Raw genomic sequence first — 11,382 nt, 5'->3', positions numbered from 1 at the left:
ATCACGGCGCAGGGATCCCGGTTGCGTCACCGGCAGCCAATCAGCGCCCCCGCTGACCGCTCCCGCAGCAAGGTGGGAGCCGCGCCGCTCCAGCACCCCCGCCCCCCCGCCACGTCCCCATCCATTCCAGGCCACCGGCTACTTCTTGGACACCCGTGGGGCGCCCCCATCCACCCGCAAGGCTGTGCCTTGCTCTCTGAACCCCCGTCTCCTCCTCTGTAGGAACAGCGCTGCCGCTTGGGAAGCTCGACCTCCGTGACCTAGTGCAGGGCTGGCTACGTGGAGGTGGCCAAGGGCCCGGGACACGGGGTGGGCTCAGGAAGGCCTCAGGTACCTGTCTGCCAGATGGAGAGGCCCCCCAGCTCCTGGGGGTCCTGCTTTGATGTAGGGGCCCATCCTGGCCCCCAACCATAGCATCCAGCACACTCCTTCCAAGATCTGCACCCACCTGTGTCTGTCCTGAGGGCCCCTGGGACCACAATCGGCAAGCCCCTGGGGCACCTGAGCCTAGTGCTTGGGGGTGTGGGTGGATCCACACAAGGCTTCTTGCAATGTATGAGGGCAGCCAAGGGCCCCATACTTCCAAGTTCTGGTCGAAGGTGCATCCGTGGAGGCAGGAGGAAGAAGTTGGATCTATGGGTTCATGTTACCTTGATCTCTGCCTCCTGTGCACGCAGGTGTGCAGTGCAAGGGCCCAGTCCGAGTGCACACCTATTCCAGGACTCCCAATACTGCAGGTGGGAAATTGTGGAACCAGATCCAGCCACCTCCCTGCCCCAACCCCACCCCAAGAGCTCCCACTATGTGCTTGGGACACTGGTGTAAAAGTCCACCCCTTGCAGGGCCCTTCTCCACTCCTAGAGATGTCCAGGTTGCTCGGAGCACCCATGGGACCCTGGGCATGCGCACGCACACACACACACACCCCGTCCCACCACCTTCATCCCCAAGACACGCAGGCCAGCTCTGGGCTGCACACTCGCATTATTTTATTTTGCTTTTCCAGTCTGAAGCTACTATTATGGGCGTTTAGTTATACAAATGACACTTACAAAAAATAAAAGACCAAGACACCCAGAGTGAGATGCATGGCAGAGATGAACTGGTAGGGGGGGCTGGCAGGGGCAGGGCTGGGAGCCAGGGGCCTGGGGGTTCCCCATGGGGCTCCCGGTGGAGGGCGACGCCCAGCTTCATCCCACCCCGAGACCCGAGGAGTCCGGTCGGACGGGGAGCACCGATCACACCGGGGGTTCTGGCTGAGGCGGCGAGGGGACTCAGCACCACCAGATGGGGACAGAGGCCTAGGCAGGCAGGAAGGAGGGGGCCAGCGAGAGCCTCCTGGGGAGGTAGGGGCAGGTTCTGGACTCAGGGGAGCATCCTGTCCCCCCACAACTAGCAAACAAGGAGAGCACCGACTCCTGGAGATGCTGTTTCAAGACTCCTCCACAAGACCCCTTGAAGATCACTCGTGGCTACCACGAGACTTGCCTGGGTGCTTCCAGCAATAATTCTTCATTAAAAAAAAAAAAAATTACTGATTTGGTCATTTTCTGCTTCCAGTCAGGCCAGGATGAAAGGAGAGAGAGCAGGGCCCCAGGCCAGAGCAGGATGTGCGGAGGGTGAGCCTGCTTGGTGCAGAGGAGCAAGCAGCAGGCGCTCGCTGGTTGCACCCCCTCCTTCCCGCGGCCTTCCCCAGACACAGGGAAGGTGCACCAGGGGGGGCCCCGATGGCCCAGTTCCTGGGAAGTGGGGGCAGAGGCTCTCGGGAGGGGGCAGGAGATTCCAGTTACACACCCGCCAGGCTCCCAGCCCCCCACTCTTCTTGGCCACTTTGGGAAAATAAGGCTCAGAGTCGTCTGAGGTCAGAAGAAAGGGGTGCCAGCCTCGCCCACAGCAGAGAAGAGAGGACAGAAGGGTCTGAGATCCCTCCGAGGGCCAGGTCCGGGGCAACAGGTAGGGGCACCATTCTTGCTGGGTTTCCAGTTTGAAAGGCAAGGGGCTCGTCACCACGCCGGAGCCCGCCTGGAGAAGAGAGTTATTAGCAGAAGGGTGTGGGCAGGGCGGGGATGGGGCGCTGGGCAGCGGGCTAGTACTCCCAGAGCGTGGCTGGCTCGATGGTCTCAGCGCAGGCCTTCAGGACCCCTGCATGGTCCCCCTTCAGGTAGCGCCCGCCCACCTTGATGGCCACTTTGTTGTAGTCACAGAATTCGAAGAAGAAGTCCACAGGGGTGTCGCTGCTGCTGGTGACCGATGAGTCACTGCCCACTGTCCAGTACTTGCCTGTGGAGTCTGGGGGTGGCGAGACCCATCAGGCCCCAGCCTGGGCCAGCTCCCCCCCCACAATCACGGCTCCAGAGTGGGGTGAGTTCTGTGCTGGGCCCACTCAAGCCTCCCACCCATGCCGGACAGGGGTCTGCACCTCTTCTCCTGACCCAGGGTTGAAGTCCCTTAATTCAGGTGTGTGACCTTCCCTGCCCACCCTTTCCAGAATCCTGTCTCCTTCTGCTCTCCTCCCCTTTCTCTAGCTCGGGGGTTGGGGAGCAGGGAGTCCTCGCTCCTACATGGAGAAGAGGGGAAGGGGACCAGTGGCCACAGGATATCTGTCCCCAGAGCCAAGTCACAAGGCAGCCAGACTGAGCCCCAAAGTGAAACAAAGGGTCTGAGTCCTGTGCCATCACGCTGGCCCCTGCACCCCACTGAAGCCATCCCCCTCAGAACTCACCTTTGATGTTGTAGGCACCATCATTGAACTCCAGCTGGAAGACATCGTAGCTGGAGCGGTTGGCATCCAGGGTGCCCGTGACCTTTCGGCAACCAATGAAGCCATGCTCCCCACGGAACACAATGATGGGACGGTTGATGAGCTTCATGAGGAAAAGCTCCGAATCCCCTGTCCCAGGAAAGGGGAAGGGCAGTGAGCCTCACAGGATGGGACTGAGATGATCGGGGCGTGGCCCACAGAGGGAAAGCAGGGAGCCTGGGGTCACAGGGCATGTCAGCCATGGGAGGCGGGGGTAGGTGCTGGTGAGTGGCTACGAGGTGGGCAGACCCTCCAGAGAACCCGGGACTGGGCTGTGCCCACAGGTGGCTACCTGCTGTCTCCACCGAGGCAGCCAGCTGCCCGTTCTTCTTGGCTGTCACAAACTTGCCATTGGACGCACGCAGTGTGATCCGCCGATCACGCCACTCGATGTCAAAATAGCAGCTGGCGTTCCTGGAGGTGGCAGGACAGGGTCAGGCGGGGCTGCCCCGGGTCCCCGGGCCCCATCCCCCAGGAAGGGCTGGCCTGGGCGGGCGGGGCACTCACTTGGTGGAGGCAGTGGACTGCACGCCCCCCGTGGCCGTCAGCGTCCAGTACTTCCCCGTGTGGGTGCGGAAGGCGCACTTTTTGGTGTCGCGGTCAATCTCGAGCTGGAAAGTCTCCTGGTCGGTCTCCTCGTCTTGATTGGCTGACAGGTCCATACCTGCGGGGAGAGCTTCCCATTGGCACAGGGACCCCTGCAGCCCCAGATCTGGTGGGCCCATGGGGCTGCCACAGGTGGGGGGTGGGGGCAGCAGCTGCCCAGACCCCCCAGCCTCCACATCAGGGGGCAGGACCCAGGACCCAGGCAGAGGGCCAGGCAAGGACTAAGGCCGGCTATGTCTGCCTCACATCATTTCTCTGATGCTAAATGTTTTCTTCCAACAAACCATCCGCACAAAGATGTTCTAGAACCAACTGGAAGAATCTTAATGTGGCCCGGATTAAATATTAAGGATTAATTATTGTTAATCATATCGTGGTTATTTAAGAAAATGGCCTCATTTTTCAGATATAGACAAATACCTCGAGATGAAATGCCCCAATGTCAGGGATTTGCTTTACTTATTTATTTTTTTAAAGATTTTATTTATTTATTCATGGGAGACACGGAGAGAGACAGAGACACAGGAAGAGGGAGAAGCAGGCTCCATGCAGGGAGCCCAACGGGGGACTCGATCCCAGGACTCCAGGATCACATGCTGGGCTGAAGGCGGTGCTAAACCACTGAGCCACGTGGGCTGCCCGGGATTTGCTTTAAATACAACCAAAAACAAAGAATAAAGGGACAGATGGAGCTAGATGGAGGAATATCGCATCCGGGGGAAACTAACATATCATATCCTTCCTGTTCCTGTGTCTAAGTTAAGAGTAAAATGTAATAGCACGCCTTCCTTTCAGGAAATTTACAAAACTCATAAATGGATAAAAATGAAGTCACACGGGCGCATGGGTGGCTCAGTCAGTAAAGCCTCTGACTTGATTTCAGCTCAGGTCATGGTCTCAGGGTCATGAGATCGAGCCCCAGGTCTCCACGAAGCCTGCTTGAGATTCACTCTCTCGCTCTCCCTCTGCCCCTCCCCTCCCGTGGGCATCCTCTCCCTCTCCCTCTCCCTCTCTCAAAAAAAAACACAAAAAGGGGCATCCCTGGGTGGCGCAGCAGTTTGGCGCCTGCCTTTGGCCCAGGGCGTGATCCTGGAGACCCGGGATTGAATCCCACATCGGGCTCCTGGTGCATGGAGCCTGCTTCTCCCTCTGCCTGTGTCTCTGCCTCTCTCTCTCTCTCTCTCTGTGACTATCATAAATAAATAAAAATTTTAAAAAAAATTTAAAAAAAAAACACAAAGAAACAAAAAAAGGTCACACATACCCCCATGCCCACCGCACCCAGAACACACTGCAAACAGTGGCGAACACACCCTCCTCGCCTTCTCCCAGGCGCACACACACGCCACAGATGTCGATTTACAGAGGATCTAGGCAACATGCTCACGCTCGTTTCCCTATCCCTAAATCATCTGATGAGACCAGAGGGGGCCTCCGTGCTCCCATGCGCTGCTGCCCAGCAGGGCTGATCTCCGTGGCCATTGTCTTGCTATCTGAGTTGCCTCTTCCAGCTAAAACCTGGAAGTAGGATATTTGGTTCCATAGAACAAATTCACATGCCCCAAGCACCTGGGTTCTAAGCACTGCGACAGCAGGGACATCCACCCACTCTGTGGGCTACCTAGACTCCAAGCTCAAAAGTGTGTGTCACCGTTTGGATCTGGACACCTTTAGGAAGATGGGACCAACATGGGGGGGGGGGGCAGGTGTCCTTTTGGATGAGCAGATGGAGGATGGGGGATGGGGGATCGTCGGTTCCCCACCCGGAACCCACCCATCACCCAGTGGAGGACCTGAGGGCATGAGCCTGTCTTAACCCCCTTCAGCACCAGGGTATGGGGACCTTCACCTCCACGAAAAGGGAGACTGAGGCACAGAGATGGTGTGTCCTTGTCCAAGGTCACCCAGAGAGGTCCCCTGGTGAGCCTCAGGAGGGGAAGTGGGCAAACCCAGGCCTCCCGCCATGCCCTCTTTATGGACTGGCAGACCCAGGGCCCTGAGCCAGATCCTCCTGGAAGCCCTCGGGCTCAGGCCTCCAGGCCCCCTGGGGGCCCTTCCGCCTGATGTCCGCTGACTTACTGGGAGGCGAGGTGGGTAGTGAGCCACACCCACCCACACACCCACAGCGCAGCACTGGGCGAGCATGAGGGTCAACGGGGACTGGGCCCCTGGGCAGCCGAGCCACCAAGAATGGGACCATCCTGAGGCCACTCTGGGGAGCACAACTTGGGGCCGGAGTCACCAAAAGCTGGTGCACATGCCCCATCCTCACTGCTACAGGGACCCACACCGTGAGCCAGCCCACCCCGGCCGCAGGCATCACCTGCCCAACGTGCGGTGCGCCCGTGCATCGGCCATGAGGAAGGGCCCTTCGGGGTACACTCCAGCAGCAGACAGGATGGGGATAGCCAGAGAGAGGGGCCAAAGGGGGGGGAAGGGACCTGGATTACAGGTCCCATCTCCAGCCTCACTCACTCTGCTAGTTCAAAGGGCTGGTCTGAATACAGCCCCTCCCCAGCTGGGGGTAAAGTAGGGAGTCGGGAGGCTCCTTCTCAGGGAGACTGAGGGGGGCAGCCCCATGCTCGGAGCATGGAATCCGTACTGACTTCCTCTTCCTCTTCCCCCAGAGGAAAAGGAGGCCACGCCCAGGGCCACACAGCCGCCACCATCTGCTGAGCCACTCAGCCACTCAGACCCCATCAGCTGCCCCCGTCAGACCTGGAAGTCTGATGGAGAGGCCTTGGCCAGCTAGGGAGCCACCCAAAGTGGACACCAGGCACCCTCGTCAAAAGGGTCTCCTTTCTGCCAGGAAGTTGGGAGGATTCAGGGGCGTGGTGCCAAGCTGACACCAGGTCTTCCATTCTCAACAGGAAGGGGTGCAGGGGGGAGTGTTTCCCCAACATCCAGAGGGGCCCCTCCTGGCTCCAAGGCCCTGCCCAGACGGGGAAAGGCCCCACTTGGCCTTGGAATCTCTAATTAGAGCTTGGTTACTATGGGAACAGGGTTTTCTTTGGGATTTTTCTTTTCATCAACAGCAGCAGCAGCACTGAGTCACGGGCTGGTGGTAGGAGCGCTGGGGAGGCAGATGCGGGGGCTCAGCACATCTCCTGCCTCCCCCCCTCCACCGCCCTGCCTGTCCCTCTGCCTCATGGCTTTTCCTGTCGCCAGGCTGAGTCATTCCCTATGGTGGCTCAAAGAGGGCACTCCATCCCCCTCAGCCTTAGCAGTTCCCAAATTCCCCTTGATTGTCCAAAAGAGGTGTTCCCCACCACCCCTTCAGTTTAGGGGAAGGGGCCTGGAAGCTTCTGTGGCCCCACTTCCCTTCCCCTCTTTCTACTACCAGACCACTTCAGATCCCTTCTCCTCCTTGCATAGGAATTAGGGACTGAATTACCTCAAATGCCCTGCCTCTTCGGGAGAGCTCTTACACATCCTGCAAAGTCCAGCCTGACCAGCCCTTTCTCAGCCAGCCAGCCAGCCTCGCCTTTGAGTCCCTCTGAGTGGCTGGGAAAGGGCATTTCTTGAGCCTGGAGCCCTAGGACACAGCTGGCCAGATGCAAGGAGGCTGTGAAGCCAAGTGGGAAATGTGGTGAGGTGCGGTCCAGCATGGCTAGAGCCCGAGCAGGTGAGACTTCCAAGGAGCATAGCAGGACACCCAACCTGGGTGTGAAGTGCTGCTCACCCAGCAACCCTGCCAACCTTCATCCCTGCCCAAGCCAGGTCTTCACTTGTGAAGTGGTCACAGCTACAGCATTTCTGAGGACCTGGGATGAATGTATACGACCTGCCTGTCACATCAGTCCTCAGGTGTCAGGACCCCACTCCCTGGTGGCTGAGATGCCTCCTCCCAGAAACAAACCCTCGCTTAAAGAACGAGCCAGGGCAGCCCTGGGCCAGCCCTTTACAGATGGGGAAACTGAGGCCAAGGAGCAGGTTGCAGCTTCAGCAGGGAGCACCCCACCCTCACCAGACCAGGCCTGTGCAAGCCTGTGGGCATGATTCACATCCCCCCAGCCAGCTAAGCCCAGGATCCTCCTCCTTCCTGGCTGGCTTTTCCCAACATGTGTCAGAAGCACAGACACCGCCTCCTTTGCCACGCAGGCCTGTCCAAAATGGCCTCTGAGACACGCCCCCCACCCCAAAGCGGCTCCAGGTCTTCTGGTTTCCTTCCATCCCACCAGGAAGCCTTGGGGTCAGCTAAGATGAAAACAAGATGAGGACCCCAAGATCTGAGGCCAAAAGAGCCCCCCTCTCAGCCCCCAAAGACCCCTCCCCCTGTTCTTTACACCTTTAAACTCAAAGATGAGCCAACATTTCTGACCCATTTCCAGCTGCCCCCACCCCATCAGCCTGAATCACACCATGACTCTCCCAGCAAGCTTTAATAAAGAGGAGAGGGCATCTGCCCAGACTCGCTCTGCTCCTCCTGGCCCCAAGGGCTAGGGCCAGGGTCACCTGCTCCTCCACATCTTCCCCAAGGAAGGCACTGGATGCCGCCAGCAGGCCTGCATCATGCCTGCCTTGGTGAGTATCCATCACGGATCTGGTGGCCCCACTGGCTGTTCCAGTCCCACCTACCAACCTCACAAGCTTTTTCTTATCCATACTGGGCTCTCTGCTCCTTCCTGCCTCAGGGCCTTTGCATAAGCTGCGCCTTTTGCCTGCAACACTGTTCCACAGGCCTGATATAAGCTGCCTTGCATTCATCTTCCAGGTCAGCTTGCAGGTCCTCTTCAGAAGTCGCTCCCCCACACCTGCTGCTCCCCCCCCAGTCTAATCTGGAATCCTGATGTACTTTCCAGACCCCCCCAGGCCTCTGCTCGACACCTCTGGAATGCTGATCATGTCAAGATCATCAGCTACAACAGGGAAGGGTCCAGGCACAAATACTCATTTGTTCACCAATGAACATGTCTCACCTGGTAGGGGCTCAATGTTTGCTGAACAGGTGAGGAATCCTGCCCCACCAACACTGTGTGAGACCAGAAAGGAGAGGCCCACCCACTGTGCCCTGGAGGTTGGGAGGTATGGCGGGAATGGTTCAGAAAAGAGCCTATTCTGTAGTCAAACAGACTCAGTCACGTTGCTTACTTGCTGTGTGACCTTGGGCAAAGGCTTCACCCTCTCTGGGCCAAACCGGCTCATCCGTACAACTGAAATAATACCGCCCAAATCAATCAGGAAGCTCAGGCACAAGACATGGCCATTACCCCACCCAGCCTCCACCCCCTCCAGGCTGCAAGCTCCTCTACTCGGTCCCAGCCCAGAGTCAGGAGGGTGGCCATCAGGATAAAGACAAAACCAGAAGGAGGGCACTGAGCGAGCGACCATCCAGCCATCTCCAGAGGCTGGAGTCCAACTTGCCACTCAGCAGAGCAAGACCCCCACACAGGTCCCTCCAGTGAGATCTCTGGCTGCAAAGAATCAACCGTCTTCCTTGCCAAAGGAGGGACGAGGGTGCCAGAAGGAAGGGAAACTACCCAGGGGGAGAATCTAAGAAGGAAAAGTGGGGGGGCTCATTTCTGGCGCGCAGGCGGGTAGGAAATGGCCAGGCCAGCGGGAGGCCCGAGAAAGGACGAATCGAGTTTCAGCCAATTGTTCCAGGCGGGACACTTGGGGATGGGTTCATCCGAGGGTAGGGGCTTCCCGAGGGACCCGGGCTGGGGTCTCTGGGCTCACCCTAAGTCCGCCCTCCCGATGGCCGCAGAGCTGAGCGCACCAGAGCGGAGCCGTGCGGCGGGCGCAGGGCGGGGTGCCTGGCAGGGTGCCATCCGCGCCACGCCGTCCCGGGACCGGGGCGCGAGGAGGGAGGCCGCCTCCAGGAGAAGCTCGGGACCGGGGCACTGGTCGGGGAACTGCGCGGGGGGTCCTCAGGAGGGGCACCCGCAGAAAACCGATCCCCTCCCCCGCCCGCCCGCATCTGGTTTTCCCATCTGCAGAGACCGAGCAGGACAAAGGGGGCGAGGGAGGGCCCTCTGGAGAAGCCCGCCCCCCTGCTCACAAAGGCCGCGGCCTCGAGCGCCGGGCAGACGCGGGAGGAGGGGCTGGGGGGAAGGGCAGACACTCGGGGTGCACCCCCTAGCAGAGGCCGACCCCTCGGGGCTACACGTGGGGGTGGAGAAAGGCCCGGAGGGCTGGAAGGTGGAAGCGCACCCCGCGGCGATCAAAGGTTCCCCCCATCCCGCCGGCGCTGGGAGGACCCTGGGGGTGGGGGTGCTCCCAGCGCGCGTAGCGACCCTCTCCTCTGCGGGTGAGCTAAAGACCCGCTGACTAGGGGAGGGGTACAAGGAAAGGGGGGAGGGGCGTTCCCCCCTTCCCCAGGGCTGGGCCGGGGAATCAGCTGGATCAGCGCTCTTGGGGAGTCCCAAAGGGGGGGGCTGTGGGGGTTCGGAGGGTAGCACATAGGGCGGCACCTACGCGAGGCCCAGGGAGCCGCAACCCCAGCGCTGGGTGGGGGTGTGCAGCGGCGCCCAAGGATGGGCAAGGCCCCACCCCTCGACCCCTCCTCCCAGCCCGAGCGCACGTCCCGCGACCAGGCGGGGTGGCCGGCGCGCCCAGCGGGGGCGCACCGGGCGTCGCTAGGGATTGTAGCGGCGCCGCGGGCGAGAAAGGGCGGGAGGCTGGAGGTACGGGGGTGGGGTGCGCTTTGTGCAAGGCCCGGGAGAGGAGGGGGCGGCGTCCCCACTCACCCTGGCGCGTGGACACGTTCCTCTCGTTGGCCGCCTGCAGCACGACCTGGGCGCAGCTCTGCTCCAGCGCGAAGAGCTCGTCCTTGCCCACCTTGGTGGCCTTGCCCGCCTTGAGCGTGCCGCTGGGCCCCGACGGCGCCAGGTAGCGGCCTTCGCAGTCGCGGAAGGCCACCTTGCCCGAGCGGAACTCGAGGGTGTAGCCGGTGGCGGGCTCGGGGCGCGCCACGAGGCGCCCGTCGTGGCGCAGGAAGCGGTGGTCGGCGGTCTGCACGCTGTAGCGCTGGTCCTGGAAGGCCAGCGTGATGAGCGAGTCGACGCCCCAGGGCACGTCGCGGTCCACGGCGATCTCGTCCGCTGGCCGCGCGCTCAGGTGCGCGTAGCGCTTGCGGGTCAGGCTGTAGATGTTGACCTGCGGGTGCATGGCGATGTGCACGCTCCACTTCTCAGCCGGCGACACGGTCTGCGCGAAGCACGACAGGCGGTCCTCTGTGCCGCCGAAGTAGCGCCGGTGCGCCTCGGACTGCAGCGACCAGCGGCCGTCGTCGTGCGCCACGATGAGAAAGCGGCAGTCTGGGCCGGGCACCTCGCGCTCGCAGGTCACGTTGCCGTCCTTGTCCGCCGCCAGGTAGCGGCCCAGGTGGCTGCGCAGGCACACGGCCGCGCTGCCCGCCTCGTCGGGAGGCTGCTCCAGCGTCCAGATCTGCTTCTTTTTCAGGCTGCTGGCCGACGCGTTCACCTTGAACCCGAACGCCTCGGCCGTCAGGTACTTGTTGCCGCAGTTGATGAGGCCGAACTGGATCTGCACGGCCTCGGCGGTGCCGTTGGCGGTCATGGTGGCGGCGGGCGGCGGGCGGGAGGGCCCCGGCGCGGCCCGGGAGGTCGGTGGCGGGTCCCCGCGGCGGCGCCCGGCTCCTTTGTTCGCGACCGCAGCCCGGCGCGCACCCTCCGCAGCGCTCCACAAAGCCGGCCCGCGGCGCGCGAGCCCCTTTCTAGGCGGGGTGACGTCAGCGCCGCGAGGCCCCGCCCCCGCCCCGCCCCGGGGCTCGGCGGGGGAGGGGGCGCGGGAAGCTCGCGGCGCCGGCACCGAGGGGCGCGGGTGGCGGTTCCGCCCTCGGCGTCCCCCCGCTTCCGCGCCGCCGGCCTCCGCGGCGCCCTCAGCTCGCGCCGCCGCCCGCGCCCCCGGGTGCCAGGGCCCCACCGCAGCCCGGGACCCCTCGGGGCACCTCTCATCCTGAGCCCCTATAGGGGGGAAGAAGGGCGAGTCGGGTTTGAGGTTGTGACGGACAC

General features: G+C 61.5%; 1 protein-coding gene across 1 annotated transcript; it reads right to left on the bottom strand.

Annotated features, from left to right (window-relative positions):
- Positions 1-967: 967 nt before the first annotated feature.
- On the bottom strand, positions 968-11,017 carry FSCN1 (fascin actin-bundling protein 1). The gene is made up of 5 exons (XM_072836891.1): positions 10,096-11,017; positions 3,308-3,464; positions 3,093-3,214; positions 2,723-2,890; positions 968-2,289 (listed from the first exon to the last, which is right to left on the bottom strand). Exons 1-5 carry the CDS (start codon positions 10,925-10,927, stop codon positions 2,087-2,089), a joined length of 1,482 nt encoding a protein of 493 aa, XP_072692992.1. The 5' UTR covers positions 10,928-11,017; the 3' UTR covers positions 968-2,086.
- Between the last annotated feature and the right edge of the window lie 365 nt (positions 11,018-11,382).

Source organism: Canis lupus, chromosome 8, assembly GCF_048164855.1.
Source record: "Canis lupus baileyi chromosome 8, mCanLup2.hap1, whole genome shotgun sequence".
NCBI classification, from domain to species: domain Eukaryota; kingdom Metazoa; phylum Chordata; class Mammalia; order Carnivora; family Canidae; genus Canis; species Canis lupus.
This window is presented reverse-complemented; position numbering and strand designations above follow the sequence as displayed.